General features: G+C 41.7%; 1 protein-coding gene across 2 annotated transcripts in view; it reads left to right on the top strand.

The window, feature by feature from the left end:
* Positions 1 to 20,536, top strand: part of exoc4 (exocyst complex component 4) — a 168,184-nt gene that overhangs the window by 88,051 nt on the left and 59,597 nt on the right. For both annotated transcript variants that reach the window (XM_015959221.3, XM_054740068.2), the window contains exon 12: positions 19,274 to 19,376. In XM_015959221.3, the coding sequence (XP_015814707.1) occupies positions 19,274 to 19,376 (103 nt within the window). The remainder of the gene's footprint in view (positions 1 to 19,273; positions 19,377 to 20,536) is intronic.

The raw sequence follows: 20,536 nt of genomic DNA, 5'->3' as shown, positions 1-20,536 counted from the left end.
GTTCTCGCCCTATCTCTAAGGGAGAGCTCAGCCACCCTGCGGAGAAAACTCATTTTGGCCGCTTGTGTCTGCAATCTCATTCTTTTGGTCACTACCAAAGCTTGTGACCATAGGTGAGGGTAGAAATGTAGATCAACCAATAAATTGCGAGCTTTGCCTTCCAGCTCAGCTCTGTTCACCATGACAGACCAGCCAATCTTGCGCTCTATCTTTCTCTCATTGGTGAACTAGACCCAGAGATATTTAATCTCCTCCCCTTGACGCAGGACCCTAATCCCTGACCTGGAGAAGCCATTCTACCCTTTTCCAACTCATGATCTTGGTCAAAAAAATCCCATAACATGTATTAGATGTTGGCATATGTTAGGTTTTTGAACATGTGAAAGAGGCTTTATTCATATGTGAGGTCCTATAGTTGTCTTTTTAAATCACAATCCGCAGAGTTGTTTTGATTTGAAAGTTTACATTACTTACAGTGGGGCAAAAAAGTATTTAGTCAGCCACCGATTGTGCAAGTTCTCCCACTTAAAATGACGACAGAGGTCAGTAATTTTCATCATAGGTACACTTCAACTGTGAGAGACAGAATGTGAAAAAAAATCCATGAATTCACATGGCAGGATTTTTAAAGAATTTATTTGTAAATCAGGGTGGAAAATAAGTATTTGGTCACTTCAAACAAGGAAAATCTCTGGCTCTCACAGACCTGTAACGCCTTCTTTTAGAAGCTTTTCTGTCCTCCACTCGTTACCTGTATTAATGGCACCTGTTTGAACTCATTATCTGTCTAAAAGACACCTGTCCACAGCCTCAAACAGTCAGACTCCAAACTCCACTATGGCCAAGACCAAAGAGCTTTCGAAGGACACCAGGAAAATAATTGTAGACCTGCACCAGACTGGGAAGAGTGAATCTACAATAGGCAAGCAGCTTGGTGTGAAAAAATCAACTGTGGGAGCAATTATCAGAAAATGGAAGACATACAAGACCACTGATAATCTCCCTCGATCTGGGGCTCCACGCAAGATCTCATCCCGTGGGGTCAAAATGATCATGAGAACGGTGAGCAAGAATCCCAGAACCACACGGGGGGACCTGGTGAATGACCCGCAGAGAGCTGGGACCACAGTAACAAAGGTCACCATCAGTAACCAGTGTTGGGCAAGTTACTTCAAAACTGTAATGCATTATTTATTACTTGTTACCCTCATTTTAAAGTAATTCATTACATTACAATATTACTGATTTTAAAATGTAAGGCATTACACTACTTTTGCATTACTTTAAGTTACTTTCACCAATACAACTTCAATATGAATCTGGTAATGTGACGCTCAGTGAGCTCATGACTTATATGTGGAAAGTGATGTGGTGTCTGAGCTAGGGTTGCTGTTAAAAACAGTCATATATAATAACAGTGCTTTAAAATGATTTATTAAATAAAAGCAACAACAATCTTTACTCTCAGCACACTGCCATCTTATATTAACTCAGCAGGGAGTGGGGTGGTGTGGGCTCCAAGCCTATATTTGCCTTGGTCCCTAAATGCCTTGATACGGCCCTGGATGTGGGACTGACTTCTGGGGTGATCTGATTCTATCACATGTATAAATATTAAAATGCTTATGTATTATTGCTTTTCACTGGTAAAAATGTGTATTGGGGATACATCTACCTACTTTTTTTCTTTTCAAGCACTTTGTTTTGTTTTCTTGATTTTATGTGAATAATTTCCCGCCCTTTCTCTCTCTAACCTTCCTGCATGCTGCATGTTTCCTCCGTCTTCCAGAAAAACTGTTTCCTAGATTTCCTACTTTCTAACTAATCAGCCAAAGGGATCTACCGAACGCAAAAAAAAAAAAAAAAAAAAGCTTAATATGTGCTGCGCTTCAGCAGCACTGAGTTGAAATCACCGGGGCAGAGATTATGAACTCAGCTGAAAAGTACATAAAGTACCAGAGAATATGGGCTGATATAAACGATCACAAATGAATAACTTCGTTTTGGTGGAGCGATTTTGTGACTATTACAGCGGCCGCACGCAGGATGCAGCTGGAGTGTTTGAGCCATCACCGCTGTGTCCTCTCTGCTCATAGAATGCCCGCAAAGCTGAGTCCATAAATGACGTCATATATGTGGATACTGGATTTTTTTCAGGCTTCCCGCAATTTTAATTTTTAGGAAACCCACATCTTGATTCTGGGTTTAAAAATGCATTATTACCGCATTACTGACAATTGTACCGAGCAAATATTACCATTTTCTTTCCCTGTAATGCCTTACAGGGATGGCCCACATTACAGCAAAAAGCAATGCATTACAGTAATTCATTACATTTGTACCATGTTACTCCCAACACTGTCAGTAACACACTACAATGGCAGGGAATCAAATCCTACAGTGCCAGACGTGTTCCGCTGCTGAAGCCAGTGCATGTCCAGGCCCATCTGAAGTTTGCCAGAGACCACATGGATGATACAGCAGAGGATTGGGAGAATGTCATGTGGTCAGATGAAACCAAAGTAGAACTTTTTGGTATAAACTCAACTTGTCGTGTTTGGAGGAAGAAGAATACTGAGTTGCATCCCAAGAACACCATACCTACTGTGAAGCATGGGGGTGGGAACATCATGCTTTGGGGCTGTTTTTCTGCTAAGGGGACACGACGACTGATCCGTGTTAAGGAAAGAATGAATGGGGCCACGTATCGTGAGATTCTGAGCCAAAACCTCCTTCCATCAGTGAGAGCTTTGAAGATGAAACGTGGCTGGGTCTTCCAACACGACAATGATCCCAAACACACCGCCCGGGCAACAAAGGAGTGGCTCCGTAAGAAGCATTTGAAAGTCCTGGAGTGGCCTAGCCAGTCTCCAGACCTCAACCCCATAGAAAATCTGTGGAGGGAGTTGAAAGTCCGTGTTGCTCGGCGACAGCCCCAAAACATCACTGCTCTCGAGAAGATCTGCATGGAGGAATGGGCCAAAATACCAGTTATTGTGTGTGCAAGCCTGGTAAAGACCTATAGTAATCGTTTGACCTCTGTTATTGCCAACAAAGGTTATGTTACAAAGTATTGAGTTGAATTTTTGTTATTGACCAAATACTTATTTTCCACCCTGATTTACAAATAAATTCTTTAAAAATCCTGCCATGTGAATTCATGGATTTTTTTCACATTCTGTCTCTCACAGTTGAAGTGTACCTATGGTGTAAATTACTGACCTCTGTGCAAGTTCTCCCACTTAAAATGATGACAATCGGTGGCTGACTAAATACTTTTTTGCCCCACTGTACCTTGAGTTACATGAATAACTAAACTGTCACTTTATTCTGAATTCTTTTTGATTACCCTCCAACCTTTCAGGATATAAGTAAATTCACCAAAGTTTTCATGAAAAATGCTTTTTGCTTCAAATTAGCCCATACATACTCATTTATACTGCAACTCCTAATTTTATATCATTGAAAGATCCCAAAGTGTTAGACATGAATATTCAGATATGAACATCAGTTCACTTGATAGCATAAATGTATATGGCAGCTTTTAATTTCATCTCAGTTTCTACTTCAGCATTCAGTTTGTGTTGCCATCATTTCTCCCTTTGTTTGTTCACGGATTAACTTTAATTTGCTTTAATGCTCCGTGCGTTTTGTGGAGCAGGCAGGTGATTTTATTCACCAGAAACAACTTCATGCTCTGATATTCATGCTAACGTTGGTTCATTTCACACTCCAAAAAAATTTAAATAAAATCTAAACACTGGTATTCGTGTTAATGTGTGAAGTAATGGGTTGATCAGCTTTGAGCTGGCATTATGTTAAAATCTCTGAAGTACAAACGTAGTTATGGTGTTAATAAAGGCAATAAATGCTAATTATAATTTTAATGCCAATTTAAATTTAAATGTTGGCACGTTAGTAAACTGAACTGGTCTCTATAGTCAAGTTGGATAAACTGATGGTAAAGCATATGTAGGCATTCTTTGTGTCTGTGGTTTCTGGTTTTATTCTGTTACATATTTTTATCGTAGATGCAACACTTGAGAGCTCCTGTTTCTAACTGATCATAGATCCTCAGATAGCAATGCACGTGCATCCTGAAATACTCACGTAATAGTTGTTGTAGACAAATGCAGCTCATTTTGGTTTTAGATTTAGGCTCAAAGCCAGCCAGCACTCGCTGATTCCTGAGTAGTTTTTGTTTTAGCTTTCATTACACATTAGATCTGAAATCTGCTTAAACCAAAATTTGCTTCTTCTACAACCATTATAAGGTTGGACCTTGTCGATTTTCTCTGTGCTTCTGTTTGGTAAAAGTTATAGAGAGCTACTGAGTCTAAGAGCTTCCAATGACGAGTAAACAGACTGAGAAAAATCCACAGTAACTAACCAAGTCTTTAAGCTTTTACTTAAAGGTGGTTTATTCAAAATTATGCTTTGACAAAATGTATAAACTGAAGTCAGGGATGGGCACAAATTTGAGTCAATGTTAGGGATAGCAGTAGCTCAGGAAGTAGAGCGGGTTGTCCAGTAATCTGAGGCAGGTTCGATCCCAGCTCCGACCAGAGAATTCTGCCTTTGTATCCTTGGGCAAGACACTTAACCCACCTTGTCTGCTGGTCGGAGGGACCGATGACTGCTCGGCTGCCTCGCCTCTGTCAGTGTGCCCCAGGGCAGCTGTAGCTACATCATAGCTCATCCCCAGCAGCGTGTGAACGTGTGTGTGAATGGGTGAATGACTGGTTGTGTTGTGAAGTGCTATACAGATACAAGCCATCTACCAATGTTGTTTCCATCTTTATTCTATAATTCATTATCTTGAAACTTTCTGTCCCCTCACCTGAGTTCGCTCTTTACTCCCAAAGACCCTGCAGTGGCTCATCTAGGCCAAAACTTTCATCCGTTCTGGCATCACAGTGGTTGAACGAGTTCCCGCTACAGTTAGGAGCAGAGTCACCAGCAATCTGTAGCCTCAGGCTCAAAGACCCAACTATTCAGACAAGCTTTTAGCAGCTAGATTTCCCCCCTGTGAAGACTGTAGTTATTGTAGAGCTGTCATTGAGCATTCGAAGTAAAGTAGGGTTTTTATAGCCTTCATCTTTCTTTTTTTTACAAGCCTGACCACCCTGTACCTGAAAAGCTCTACACTCAGGTCTTGTTAGGAGTGCATTTGTGGAAGTGTCAGAAGCTTTAGTAGGTAGCCACTTTTCTAAAGGTTAACTTTGGAGGAACAAATACATCCAACCCTTAGGTTTACTTCTGTCTGTCATTCCATGAAACAAAATGCATTTATCCTTTGCAATGTTCATTATGCCCTCTTTTTAAATATTAAACGGGGTTCTTTTTGCTTCGGACGTGAAGGCTTTTCTAATGACCTTTTTACATGTTTCGGCCGTCGTCTGCGGTCTTCTTCAGAAGTGTCACAGGTTTTTGTGTGACACGTCTTTATCAGCTGTTCTTCTGGTGGGCGCGACCAACCCGGATCTGTCAGACCCGCCGGGTCGGTCACGCCCACCTCTGCTGGCTGGTCTTTGGAGAACATGAAACAGAAACATGAACAGACAAGAGGGGGCCGATCAGCTGTCTCGCACCTGGGATTCCCTTCTCCAAAGACCAGCCAGCGGAGGTGGGCGCCACCAACCCGGATTTGACAGATCCGGGTTGGTAAGAGAAGAACAGCTGATAAAGACGCGTCACACAAACACCTGTGACACTTCTGAAGAAGACCGCAGACGACGGTCGAAACATGTAAAAAGGTCATTAGAAACACCTTCATGTCCGAAGCAAAAAGAACCTTGTTTAATAATAAAATGCATATATAATTCTATTCAAACTGCACGTTGTTATATTTGCTTATTTAATCACAGCAGCATTTTCAGTAGATCCAGAAAGTCCATCTACAAGAGAAACAATTTTGGATTTTAAAATAACTTGTCATGATTGCCAATGCCTTATCTCTTGATTAAATGACTCACTTTTTAACTTCTGTCCTCTTTGTGCTCAAGCTTTTGCCTTTTATTAATACTTGAGACAGCAAATCAGAACCAGCAAGCTACCACATCTGTCACAGGCTGTTACAATGTGCCTCTAATGCTTATTAAATGTGGACAAACCATTTCAGTAAGTCGGTCCAGCCTTCAGATCATCCTTTTATTATTTAATTGTCTTATTATCAGCATGGTAAATAATTTATATCATTTCTAAGTAATTATCTCTCTAATTAATTTAAAACGCAGTGATCTCCCCTTCTCTCCCCATCAGCTTCTTCTCCCTCTCCCACTCTCCTGAGTGCCCTTTGGTTATCTTGATACTTGAACCTTTTCAGAGACAGATTATTCTGTTTACCCATATGGCCACATGCATAAAAGCTCTCTCTCTCTCTCTCTCTCTCTCTCTCTCTCTCTCTCTCTCTCTCTCTCTCTCTCTCTCTCTCTCTCTCTCTCTCTCTCTCTCTCTCTCTCTCTCTCTCTCTCTCTCTCTCTCTTCTCTCTCTCTCTCTCTCTCTCTCTCTCTCTCTTTCTCTCTCTCTCTCTCTTTCTCTCTCTCTCTCACACACACACACGCACACACACACACACACGCACGCACGCACACACACACACACACACACACACACACACACACACACACACACACACACACACTGCCCACACACGTCACTTTTTAAACGTGTAACACTCAAAGTTAAAGGTCAGTGCGATCTCAAGTTTGTCTCTCTCTCTCCCTGGAGAGCCCTTTCAGCTGGACACGCACACAGACGAAGAGACGTGGCATTACAAAAAGCAGGCTTGCCGAGGCTATGAAAGGATCAATGAATAATTTAACCCCTAACATCATACTTCCCCCGTCAGTAATGTATACACAAACACCGGTCCTTGATGTGGGGGGTGTTAAGTTGGGAAGTATTGCCACTTTCATTTTGCGGATGCCCTGCACGCTGAGAGGTGGCTATTTCGACACTGTAATGTGATGCGTGGGTGTGTTATCAGAGCTGTAGGTATGACAGACACACAGCCCTAGAGCTGACTTCCTGGAATTGCATTTTGTTGGCCGTCTCCAATATGAGACCTGTCACCTCGTTCCCTCCAGGCCATGCAAACCGTGATTGAGGCATTTCTGTGAGGTGTCACTATCAAGGGTGCACACTTGGGCGTTTTCTCTCTGTGTTTCCATCTGCTTGTGTGCTCTGGGTAATAAGCTGGTTCTCATACTGAAGAAGATGCAAAGTGTTCTACCTCCTCCTTTTTTCTGTCAGTCTTCTTTTAACATCTGTCAGGCTCTAATTCTTTCTACGTTCTACTTGGTCCTCCTTTACTCGCCTTCTCTCCTTCCTAACCTCGTATGTCCCCTTTTTCTTGTCTTCTGTCTACTCTGTCAGAGCATGGCGAGCCCTTCAGTGTATTACAGACCTCTCACCAGTAGTTCTCTTTATGGCACTTTCTCTTCTTAAATTCAATCAGGCTTCGATGGAGCCCCCAGAACCATTTCAATTTACTACCTGGACGCCACAGGATGGAAAGTCCTACACTAACATAAAGGTCTAAAAGGAGTTGAAAACTAACAGAGATGGAGGAATGGTGTGAAAAAGAGGGAGGGGAGTTGTATTGAAATGGTGCCACAGAGAGATAACGGCAAAGGAGAAGCAAAAAATAGAAAGAGGCAAAGGAATTAGAAGAGAGAGGGTAAGAGAGAAAGATGAGGGAAAGGGAACTGTCTGAAGTGTTACAGGGGATAAGAGACCAAGGCTGGAAGATGGAAAGTAAAGGGATAGAGGCATATAGTACAAAGATAAGGTGATAAATTTAAAGTGTGCTTTTTGTAATCATAGAGAAAATGTAATCTGAAACGGCTCACCTAGCTGCATGTTGATGGAATTCGTCGGCCTTTGGATGCCTGTGATCGAGTATGCAGTTAGTATTTAGTTCTGTATAGGCTAAAAGGTAGATATTTTCAGCCATTCCATATGTGTGTGTGTGTGTATATATATATATACATATATACATATATACAGGTGTGCACGAAAGGGGTCCGCAGGTGCGCATGCGCTGTCAAAATAAACAATGCGCACCTGAAAAAAAGCTGCAGCACGCATTTGCGCACATAAGATTTTGTGGAGGAAGGAAGACATTTCTGGAGCATTTTAAAGATGTACAAGAAGCAAGCTCCATTAAGTAATTATTTTGGTGTTCCTCCGCCTCCCAAAAAAAAAAAAAACGTCAGACTGAGTCGGAACCGCAAAAGAAAAGAGTATTCGCGGAGAAGTGGCTGCAGGAGGTCGGCTGGCTTCAAGCTAACGATTAACGCACAGAGATGTGGTGCAGATTATGCCGTGAAAATCCCACCCTGGCAGACAAAAACAGCACATTTTACATAGGCACTGAAAACTTCAGTCATCCAGTGTTTGATAAACGTACTAACAGCAGAGAACATCAGAAAATTGTCCTCTGCTGTGTGTGAACTGGAGGAAGCCAGTCAGGATAGTAAGGAGGAGGATGATGAGGATGTCTGTAGAAATGAAAACGACATTTATGCCATTTCAAAAACTTCAGTGCTCTGAAATAGTAATTTTGTTAAGTGCTTTAAAATTTACTTTATTTGATTTTTGTTATCACAAAAGCAGGTGTTTACACATTGTGTTTTACATTCAGATAATTCAGTCATGTTATTTGAAAATTAGAAGGTTTAAGTTAAGATGGCAATATGTACCTTTGTACTTATTGTTTTCAGTCAAAATGAAAATATGTTGCGTCATCAACGCATTTTGTTCCTATTGTGAGTTGGGTTAAGAATTAGGTGCATTAAAGAGTGTGAGGACCAAGCCATATGTATGCATATATATAACAGACAGACAGACAGACAGACAGACAGACAGACAGACAGACAGACAGACAGACAGACAGACAGACAGAGAGAGAGAGAGAGAGAGAGAGAGAGAGAGAGAGAGAGAGAGAGAGAGAGAGAGAGAGAGAGAGAGAGAGAGAGAGAGAGAGAGAGAGAGAGAGAGAGAGAGAGAGAGAGAGAGAGAGAGAGAGAGAGAGAGAGAGAGAGAGAGAGAGAGAGAGAGAGAGAGAGAGAGAGAGAGAGAGAGAGAGAGAGAGAGAGAGAGAGAGAGAGAGATCAGCAGAATGGAATATTTCCACCTGTGACCACCGCTGTATCTTTGAGGGAATATTAAAACCGTTGCCATTTTTCCTCAGCAGCCGTTGTCTACTTTCTTAAGGGCAACTTTTCATTCACTTTTTCCCTTTTGGGCCAAAATAGACTCATGTCAGTCCTTGCTGCCGGCTCTTTGTGAGTTGTGTGCAGGTTGAGTGTTTTTCTCAGTACTTTACAGTTGAATTGAAAAGTGCCTTAACACTTAGCTCTCTCAGGAATAGTTGCCATTTCAGGCTTGCTGAGTCATTCACTGGACCAAGAGTGTCCTTCCATGGATCACAGGTTTATACCGTCACCATCAACTCAGTTTAGAATAGATTTCTGTGTGTGTGTGTGTGTGTGTGTGTGTGTGTGTGTGTGTGTGTGAGAGTGTGAGTGTGAGTGTGAGTGTACACATGAGTGTGTACATATATGTCAAAGACCATGAAGGTAAAGCTAATTTATTCTGTTTGTTTTCAATTCTTCATCTGTTGCTCACTTTCTATTAAAGCAACGTTAAACTTGGTGCGAAGACTTTCAGTCGAACCCATTAATCAATGCATCTCTTGCTTGGGTAAAATTGCCATCATTTCTATTTTTATGAGCTCAACATTGACACACACAATTAATTATTTTCTCTTTGCCTTTTTTCTGGTTCTGGTGTAAAGACTGTGGAATCATATTCTGGATGGTACCTTTAATCAGGTCCAAAGCTCTTGCTTCCTTTCTGTGCTTTGTCCTGAATCCTTTTAACTTTTTTTTTTTTCCTTTTTCTACACTGAGAAGTTGCTCCTAGAGAGAAATGACAAACGTATTAGGTTTCTCAGCTAGTCAGGTTGATTTTTTTGACATTTTTTTGAACCTAAAAAATATTTAAGAATATAATAATTTATCCAATTTGAGCAATAAAATCAGCCACTTTATCTTATGGCACATTAATGATAATTTACAGTATGGATAATTAATAGTGGCTGTATTTAGTCTCATCAGCTTTATATTTTTACTAATACATCTTCGGGTTATTTTAATAGGAGTCCCTCTCCTCTCTGGGAGGCCAATTACAGCTCTGCTTGTTAATCATGCTTGTTATATAAGCAAGAGGCAACACTTAAAATACTTGAGTCATGATTACAATCAGGCCTCATCCTTCTTCTTTTTGAGGCGGTCTGCACCTGGATAGTCAACATCAGAATTCTGTGTCCGAACTAAGCAATTGGAGGTTGTTATCAAGAAAAAAAGCAATTGAAGGGGCCTTGCATCCACAAAATCCAGCCATGAACAGAGCCATCACCTGCTTCTCTGGTTTTATTGATGCGCATTGTACAGTGAGCACAAAAGTGGTCATTTAGACCCAGTAGCCTCCCATTGTGGCATTCAGGCATCTTTGCCTCTCTGTGGACTTAATGGCTCAATGCAGCTTGTGAGAGAGCTGAACCTCCTCTCGTGTCCCACAGCCATCCTTTATTCACAGGATAGTAAATGAAGAAAACACAAAAAATTGCAACAGTTAAAATGAATGGGAGATGCGCTTTATCTTCCAAGGCGGAGATTTGTAGAGATGTTGTTATTAAATGGCAATAACAAGTTTTTTCAAGTCATGTGCAGGGGTGCTGGTCTGAAAAATAGTGTGATTTTATTTATTTTTTGTTATTGTTAGTGGAGAGCTCCATTTTTCTTTGTGATTATTAATGAACAGCATTTGGGTCAAAAATAATAAAGCAGTAAAATCCAATCCCTTGTTCATGGCAATGCTCATAATGTAGCTACTAAAACCAGATCCATATCACGCTCAACAGCCTTTGTAAGGAGCGTAGGGGTCTTTTTTAATTAAAAACAAAACATCATATTGGCATTAAAAAGGAGATTGTAAAATATTCTGTGGAGTGAAGAAGTTTCAGAAATGAGAAGTCAACCTAATGTTAAGAACTTATAAATAAAACTATTTGAGTTTGTGTATGTGAAACACACACTCACACACACTTTGGATAGTGGTAGAGGTAACTCTATAAGAATCAGAGACCAGAATACACCTCATCAACACACACCAACACTATATTGGAGCAGGCGGAGGGAGTCTACGGGTCTTAGCACACCTCTGTTGTCGCTTGGCTTTCCGGGGCTGGAGGCTAGGAGGGGGGGTCTGGTCGTCTGGCTGGGGTCTGGTTGGTGGGTTGCTTTGCTCAGCGTTGGGCGGAGGAGCCTGCTCATCAGCACCCCAGCAGAAAGGTTCGAACTCTGGGAACCGGTGATGGTTGTACCCCATGTGCAGCAGTACCGGGACCAGAGTGAATAGGGTGTGTGTGGGGAGCATGAGTGGGTGTCCGGTGTGCATTTTTGTGAGTCTTAGGTTGTATGTGCATGTGTGAGCATGAGGGAGGGAGTGTGTGACTGTGTTTGTGTATGACTGTATATGTCAGGTGGGGCCTTTGACTCCTCCCCTCACCTGGGACTTCTTTTGCTGCTATACATCTTCGCCCCCCTCCCCCGTCACACCTGGTGTGAAGTGTGGTGCCTTGGTCTGCCTGAGTGTTCGTGGCTCCCGGGTCAGGGGGTTTAAGATTTTTAGCGTCTGCCTGATCAATCCCGGTGGCTGCCTGGTGGGATCTGGGTCCCTGGGCTCTGTTGGGTCCCCGGCGGGGTTGGTCGGCCCTGGGTCCCGGGTCGCTGGGTTCCGGGCTCGGCCGGCTTGGGGGTGGAAGGCTGCGGGCGGGCCTGTGGACTTGCCGTTGATATCCTCAGGATTCAGCCGGCTGCTGTTGTGGCCCCCCGGGGCAATCCTCTGCACCTGTCGAGGGGGCAGGGGCTTTTCTGGTCACAGTCTCCCTGGTCCCTGCACTCTTGGGCAGCTCCTGGATCTCTGAGACTTGGAGCTCCATCCATCTCCTACGCATCTTTGGGGGCAGATCTGTGGCCCCTCACACTCTCTGTTGGACGCTCCCATAGAGAAACCTTACATATACAAGCGCGTGTACACACACAGGTGCTCACATGGTGCTCTCATAAGTATGGACTTGGGCACGTTCAACACATGTCGGCTGTGGTTGGCACTTAATGCACTGTGATTTATTATCTTGATTGTTCAGTAAAACAATGTTTTTATATTTCCTCATCAGGTTGACGCAGTGATAGCTTGCTCCTGCTGTATTGCTGTGTGTCCCTTTTCTTTTTCTTTTTTTTCTCTCCTACTGCAGGTCTAGAAGCAGACTTGTTCATCATTGATCTTTTGTTTTTGTGGGACCCCCCCCCCCCCCCCTGTCTCTTCCTTCCTCTTTCACCTCTGTTTCCGTGTCTGGTCAAAATTACAAAGCATTAACAATAACATTTTAATTATCAGGCGTGAAATTAAAAGCAGAAGTTTTGATGCTCCACCTGAGAGTAAATCTGCAAGGCTTGTCACCAGCATTCAGACATTAATTGTGTTTGCTTCACAGCCAGACAGGACACGGTAAAAAATAAATAAATAAATAAATAAAAAGAATCAGAGGTCAGGTATGCTGTTGATTTGTTTTGTATACATCAGAATTCACCTACACTAGCAAACCCCACAGAAGACTAATGAAAGACACTCTTAGATACAATTAAAGGGAGATAAAGAGATGGAGGGCGGGAAGCATGCTGTGGCAAGATGGAGGAGTAGGCCAATAGCGGCTGTAAGGTGGTGATTTGTCTTTGAGGCTCTGTGGTGTTGGTGTTGGCAGCGTCAGCTAAACAAGGCCATCTCATTTCCTGTTGTCTGCAGGAAGCGCCTGTCTGCTGCTGCTGCTGCTACTCAGAGCCCCCGGTCATCAATCTCCTCTTTTTAATTGGTCTGCACCACACTGCGACATGCCAGCACACACGCACACGCACATGCACGCACGCACGCACGCACACACACACACACACACACACACACACACACACATCGACAACAGAAATGTGCGCAAATATAAATGCCAATGTAAGCAATACACGTGAGTGTGCAGTCTCATGCGCATTGGTAATGGCAAGTTTTCAGACCTTTACAGGTTTGCTGAATGCTTTGAACACTCCTTTTGAAAACGAATTCAAACACCAAACCAACAGTACTTCATTGTGAGCGCAAAGCAACTTGTTTTGTTCTTTTTCCAAATTGTAAAACAGTTTTCAGAAAATTAGGGTCTAAAAGTTTAGCTTTTGCATTTGCATCTGTTTGTTGTCTTGTTTTTATAGACTCGATAAACTACACGTTTGGTGTGCATAATACAGTTTTATAAGCTGTATAGAGCTTTTTTTTATTCCTGTATTCATGACCCAAAATCCTATAGATGCATCTGAGGAAAAGGGAGTGTCACAGTTATAAAGCCAGAGATTGAACCACAAACTTCTCACTCATTTTCTGTTGCCACAGCTGCATAAGACTTCTTAAGGTTTAAGTTTGGATAAAACATTTATTTGCAATTATTTTCCACCCTTGCATCATAAAGCCCTGATTGAATTTATTCTACTTCCCTACAATATTTATTTTATTTTGCAAACACAAAGATTTTTTTATTTCCAATTCGATCGAGGGTCTTTGCTCTTAAACACAGCTGAATTTGACAAACTGTAGGATTTTCATGAGCTATATAATAATAATATGTTTTATAATATTGTATTTGATTTATATAGCGCTTTCCTAGGCACTCAAAGCACTCACTATTATTCACGCACTCACATTCTCACAGTTCTGGTGATTGTAAGCTACTACGTAGCCACAGCCGCCCTGGGGTGATTGACAGAGGCAAGGGCCACCATTTAGCGCCATCGGCCCCTCTGATCACCACCAACACAGGCAAGGTGGGTGTGGGTGAAGTGTCTGGCCCAAGGACACAACAGCAGGATACCCCTGGCAGGAGCTGGAGGCACTCCCGCAATCCTCTGAGCATGAGGCAACTCGCCCTTCCTCCTGAGCTACTGCTGCCTCATATTCATTATTAAATAACCTTTTAATTGTTTGTATCACCACATCATGAACCAAAAGGTTCCAACATTTTTTCAAATCCAGAACAAATTTGTTTCATGGATTATTTTAATGTGACTACAGAACTCTATAGGTGTTCCTAAAACATCTTCCACTACTACTTTGTTTGCTCATTTGATCATAAATGTCCAAACAAGCGTTTGACATTTTTTATCTTTCTGCCTGACTTCAGCTCAGAACTCTTTAGTTTACTGATGTGCTATAAAACCACTCTCGTAAAAGCTTGTGTTCACATAGGATTTTTTTTCTGCCAAACCAGGACTTTTCATAAAAAGGCTCTCCCTCTTGGAGCATCGACTGGAGCTTACAGCTGTCTCATAAAAGCACTAAATTTACTAGCATTGTTCTGGAGGATCTGCACCTGAAGTGGGCCTTACTACAGCAGCAGTACTAGCATTTTTAACAGGAGCCTTTTTAAAAAGGCTTTACAGTAAAGGTCCGAAAAGTCCGAATGGTCTTTCTTGTCACACACTGACTTTCTCTTTGAAAAATGAAAAGCTAGGCATGCAGCATAAAGGCTGTACAAACTTTTTAGAACTCAACATTTTACATGTTTGTTTCCAATGTGGAGAGGGTACATGGAATTTAACAAAAATCATGTAAAACAATCAACACTACCGAAAGTATCCTAGTTATTTCTCTCATCCAGTATGGGTAACGGTTTATGTGGAGCTTGTGTGCAAAAGAATCAAATAGACTTCTTTTTTAAATCACATTTATCTCTGATAATGTAGCCCGTTTATACCTACAGCTGTAAACATGTAGACACACTCGCTCACCTCATTTCCATAAAGCATTTGCATATTGCTTTCTTCTTTTTTTTCTCTCCTCACACAAACGCATGCTTATGGCTCCGCACCCACCCCTGAACACACATGTATACCACGTCACTTGTTTCGGACACACAACACATTGCAGGAGCACGGAAAACCTCCAGTGTGTGTGAGGCTGCATCAGAGGCCAGGAGCAGAGTATAAAACAGTAGGGATTCTGGGAGAGGCGTGGGTGATGTGTGGGAGGACCATATGCATTTCATCAGGGACTGATGAAAACACATAATCGCTCACTTAATCACACACTGCATTGTCACATTAAAAAAACGGAGGAAGAAGCCATTCTTTTGCTTGTTCTTGCACACACACGCATGAAAGTCTGCACAGGTTTCAGATGGTACGCACCAATGGAATCTTAATTCCTTCTCAAAACCTGTTTGTGATCAAAAATAAATAAATAAACAACAAAGGTTTTCTATTAACTGGTCGTGCAGCCGGGAGCCGAAAGAGAAAGCTGGCATACTGCCATCTTGTGGTAGTGGTGGTAGTAACTTCTTCTCAATACATATTTTAAGGTAACACATCTGATGGGCAAAACCTAGGATAAGATCAGTAGCCTTCATTTAGTATTTTGTTGTCCTTCAAATGATGCACCACAGCACAAAACTGCTGTGTCTCAGGTGTCACTTCAATAATGTGTTGCCACTGCCGAGAGAAAAACGTTGCGTGTACTGGGGTGTGTAAAATTACCAACAAATCATTATTGAATATGCAGTTCGATAACCCCGAAAGCTGCATTTCTAGCATTTATTGACTAATTATTTGGAATGAAAGCTAATGTTTACTGTGCCATAAAGTGTCCTCAACTGTTAACATTCTTTTATGAGTTTCAAATGTGCCTGGAGTGATTGGGTTGTGCAGCATGGGAGAATAACATGAGTAAATGCTTTTGGTTGTCTTAAATGAGCATATTGATGTATTGATGTGTGATGCGGACACACACACACACACACACACACACACACACACACACACACACACACACACACACACACACACACACACACACACACACACACACACACACACACACACACACACACACACACACACACACACACACACACACACACACACACACACACACATCTGATCTCTCTCTCTCTCAGTTGGCTAAGGCGCAGCTTGTACTGTCCTTGGTGTGTGACGGAACAAGCTTTCCTCTCTGAGCGGCAAAATCAGAATTCACCAGAGCTGATGGGTTCGTGCCTGAGGGGAATTCTGGGAGATTTAAAAACGCTGAGTCCCTAATCGATCTCAGCACACTCTTATTCTGCTGTCTCTCTTGAATCTTTGTCTTTATCCCATTTCTCTTTCAACATCATTACACTGTGGTTGCAGATAGAGATAGATGATGAGATCCCAGCCTTTTCCATTTGAAGAAGCATTTGTTACCTTGTCGTTTCTTGTGGGAAATAAATTCAAAGCTGTTGTTGGAAAAAATCTTTATCCCTTTCTTCTTTTGTCAGTTTTTGCTTGAAAAAGAGAAAGATCAAACACGTGTCTTAGTTGGCACCATCAAAAACTCATAGGTACCAATATTTTTTTTCTTAACAGACTTGTCTTTGTCCGTATAAATAAATTATTCCAGTCAGGAATTTTGGTCTAAAGGTACATACACATAGGGCATGACATTAAAACTCCAGACCCAGGGCTCTGACATCTGTATCCTAATGACAGATAATTGCATGCTGTCGGACAATCATCAGCTGTTGCAGCGAAGAAACCGAGTTTAACATGAGTGGTGCAGCCAGGTTGGAACCAAAGGTAGCTGCTCCTTTATTTTTGCTTGAAGACATTTTTCCAGAACACGTTGCTGTTAAATCAATTGTTTTTGTAGTTTCTCATAAAGGATGGTCATTTTTTATTCAATGGTTCATAAAAAAATCATAAAATAGCTGTCAGCAACTCAGGGTTGTTTTGACAGCACAATTGTGACTGTAAAATAGCAAGTAGCTGATTATAAAATAACTGTAAAAATTTTCTTTGTTAAACTTTTTCTAACAAACCTAAACCATTTGAATCTATAATAAGCATTTGCTCCAGTGTTTTGTTTTCTGATACACACACCGCTCAGTCTGTCTTCAGTTAGGTATCCTGTTGGTTTGACAGATTTTGTCCTTTTTACTGGAGACCCTAGACTACAGCTCCATGCTGTCAAGCATCTGCTCTCTTTTAGTCTAATTGGACAGTTTGAGCATTTGAAAATTATAGTCACTGGGCATTTATTGCTACTGTGATCAGCAGCAATATTTATTTCAGTCAGTAAAACAATTAGCAGCATCTCACTAATGTGTTGTTATTGGATGCTCTCTATGGTGGTCTTCTGTCTAACTTTAGGGTGGTAGAAATTTGTTATTCTGGAGGGCAGTTTATTGTATTATTTAGATTCATTAAACTTTCACATATTGTCCACATTGTGCTGATGCTGCTGTGTCGCTGCTGCTTCCACACCTAATCCTTAGCAACATGGCCGACACCTCTGCTGCAGGCAGCTCCCATCTGGTTGGCTGGTGTGTTTTGTTGTCACCTCACAGGGGAATCAACAATGCCAACATCACATTGGGTCCAATTAGAGAGGCATCCTAAACAGGCCTTGGATGTTTGTGAAAGAGCAGTGAGTGTCATGGAGCTGAGTGATGTTATTCTTAACTGAATGGAGAGTGAAACGACTTTGGTCAATGATGACGTTAGTCCAGAATAAACACACGTTTTGGGCTGACCATCACTCTAGCTGCCCCCTTTTACATTTTTTAAGATAGAAAAGACTGTTTTATTGCCCAGTTTCCCGTTATACTCAAACATGATCACCCCGTCTAAAAAAATCCATCTATGTTCAACAACTAACTTGAGGATCCATCATCTAGACACATGCATTGAAACAATGACAATAATGTCAGCATGCGATGGATGGCAGAACAATATGACACATGTTTAAACTTCAATTCAAAGATCAATTTTTAAAAAAATGAAGCTGTCAGCATTTTTCTCTCCCCTAAAGCACAAGAGTTTGAGTTGTGCCCCTCTCATATTTATGCTAGTAAGCTCTACAGCTGGGTTCGATTGTTTTGCAAGCTTGACGGTCTTAATGAGGCCACAGAAGAGTTTTTCCTACTTAACTTTCTGTTGTGGTAGAGTTTCAGTGGGAATCAATGAAGGATTTAGAGCGGGTTTAAGTTCCTCGCTCACTCGGTCTCTTCCTTGGTTACTTTGACACACAAGGATACTACACACACACACACACACACACACACACACACACACACACACTTTCCTTTTTTGTTTCTGACTAATTGGGAACAGACACTGAGTGGTGTCCTATGCCATCTCCTTTATTTTTTCTTTAAATATTTTGTTTTTAGGTCATATTTGTTTACATGTAGCTATCAATCAATAATCCACCTTCTGTGATCTGTATAGCATAGCCTATCGGTCCTTGTTTGTCTGCTCTGCAGCATCCACTAAAGCTCAAAAACAGCTCTCCCAGAAGTGGAGTTGTTATATTTTTTTCTTCTTTTTGTTTTAAATTGCCATGTCCAACCAAATGCCTCTCTGGACTCATCTTTGTAGCATCACTTTGGCGTTAAGTTCATCTTTTCAGTTTTTTCACAATTTTGTCACCTAAAACATTTTTCTTGTCTTAGTGTGGGTCATACATTCAATGTCTCCCAGGTCAGAGAATTCTTTTGCGAAGGGTTTGATTTATTTGTGCATTTATATGGACTGAGCGCTTGAGAAAGCACTTACTCTTGCATGCTTTGCTCTGTGGTGTGTGTGAGACAAGGCCAGTGACCAGTGATTCACTGATAAACGACATGCGCATGTGCCTCTACAAACCCATACATAACTGTCTGACCCTCTGTGATACAACCAGACATCAGTTTTCCAGAAAACTCCAGAGCATTATCGCTTATTGGTTCTTATTATTAACACTGTGCATTGCTTTGATTTGACCAATCAGTTTACCTCATATTTAATGAGATTTTTATTTTCTTTGTCTATTGCTGCACATGTTCACCACTGCATGCTGACATTTGGGTTACCTCTTATAACTAAAGTCTTACTATAATGTCTCTGAAAAGCTCCACTGGAGCAGTTTAGGTTAACTGCCTTTTACAAAGACACCTTGAGAGGCATTTATAGCTTTCCTAAATTAGCTCCCATGGCAGACCTTTAGCCACCAGTTTTTGCTGGACCAGCAACGCTTCTGTCCTCCACCTCTTTGCTACCATGACAGCATTCTGAATTGCCAAGGTGCAAATTGGTCACTTTTCACAGATGTTATTCATAATTTTTTTTATGTTTTTAAATCTTTCTTTTCCAGATTCATTCAGGAGGTGGAGACAAACATGGGGCCAGGTCAAGCCAAACAGTGCCAGCTCCGAGCTTTTCTCACCTACTACATTCATGACCTTTTTCTCAACCAGGTTAGTGAACGAGTCAGTAATGGTTTGTATAAAATCTAGAAAATTACCTTAAATTGCTAGCCTGGCAAGCCATCCTATAAATGTAAATACAGGTCCTTCTAAAAAAATTAGCATATTGTGATAAAGTTCATTATTGTCTGTAATGTACTGATAAACATTAGACTTTCATATATATTAGATTCATTACACACAACTGAAGTAATTCAAGCCTTTTATTGTTTCTAATATTGATGAGTTTGGCATACAGCTCATGAAAACCCAAAATTCCTATCTCAAAAAATTAACATATCATGAAAATGTTCTCTAAACGAGCTATTAACCTAATCATCTGAATCAACTAATGAACTCTAAACACCTGCAAAAGATTCCTGAGGCTTTTAAAAACTCCCAGCCTGGTTCATTACTCTAAATCGCAATCATGGGTATGACTGCCGACTGCTGTCCAGAAGGCCATCATTGACACCCTCAAGCAAGAGGGTAAGACAGAAAGAAATTTCTGAACGAATAGGCTGTTCCCAGAGTGCTGTATCAAGGCACCTCAGTGGGAAGTCTGTGGGAAGGAAAAAGTGTGGCAGAAAACGCTGCACAACGAGAAGAGGTGACCGGACCCTGAGGAAGATTGTGGAGAAGGACCGATTCCAGACCTTGGGGGACCTGCAGAAGCAGTTGACTAGAGTCTGGAGTGGAAACATCCAGAGCCACCGTGTACAGGCATGTGCAGGAGATGGGCTTCAGGTGCCACATTTCCCAGGTCAAGCCACTTTTGAACCAGAAACCTGACCTGGGCTACAGAGAAGCAGCACTGGACTGTTGCTCAGTGGTCCAAAAGTAATTTTTTCGGATGAAAGCAAATTTTGCATGTCATTCAGAAATCAAGGTGCCAGAGTCTGGAGGAAGACTGGGCAGAGGGAAATGCCAAAAGGCCTGAAGTCCAGTGTCAAGTACCTACAGTCAGTGATGGTCTGGGGTGCCATGTCAGCTGCTGGTGTTGGTCCACTGTGTTTGATCGAGGGCAGGGTCATTGCAGCTAGCTATCAGGAGATTTTGGAGCACTTCATGCTTCCATCTGCTGAAAAGCTTTATGGAGATGAAGATTTCATTTTTCAGCACACCCTGGCACCTGCTCACAGTGCCAAAACCACTGGTAAATGGTTTACTGA

This window comes from Nothobranchius furzeri, chromosome 1, assembly GCF_043380555.1.
Source record: "Nothobranchius furzeri strain GRZ-AD chromosome 1, NfurGRZ-RIMD1, whole genome shotgun sequence".
Lineage (NCBI taxonomy): Eukaryota > Metazoa > Chordata > Actinopteri > Cyprinodontiformes > Nothobranchiidae > Nothobranchius > Nothobranchius furzeri.
The sequence above is the reverse complement of the archived record's forward strand: the minus strand, read 5'-3'. Positions and strand labels throughout refer to the sequence as shown.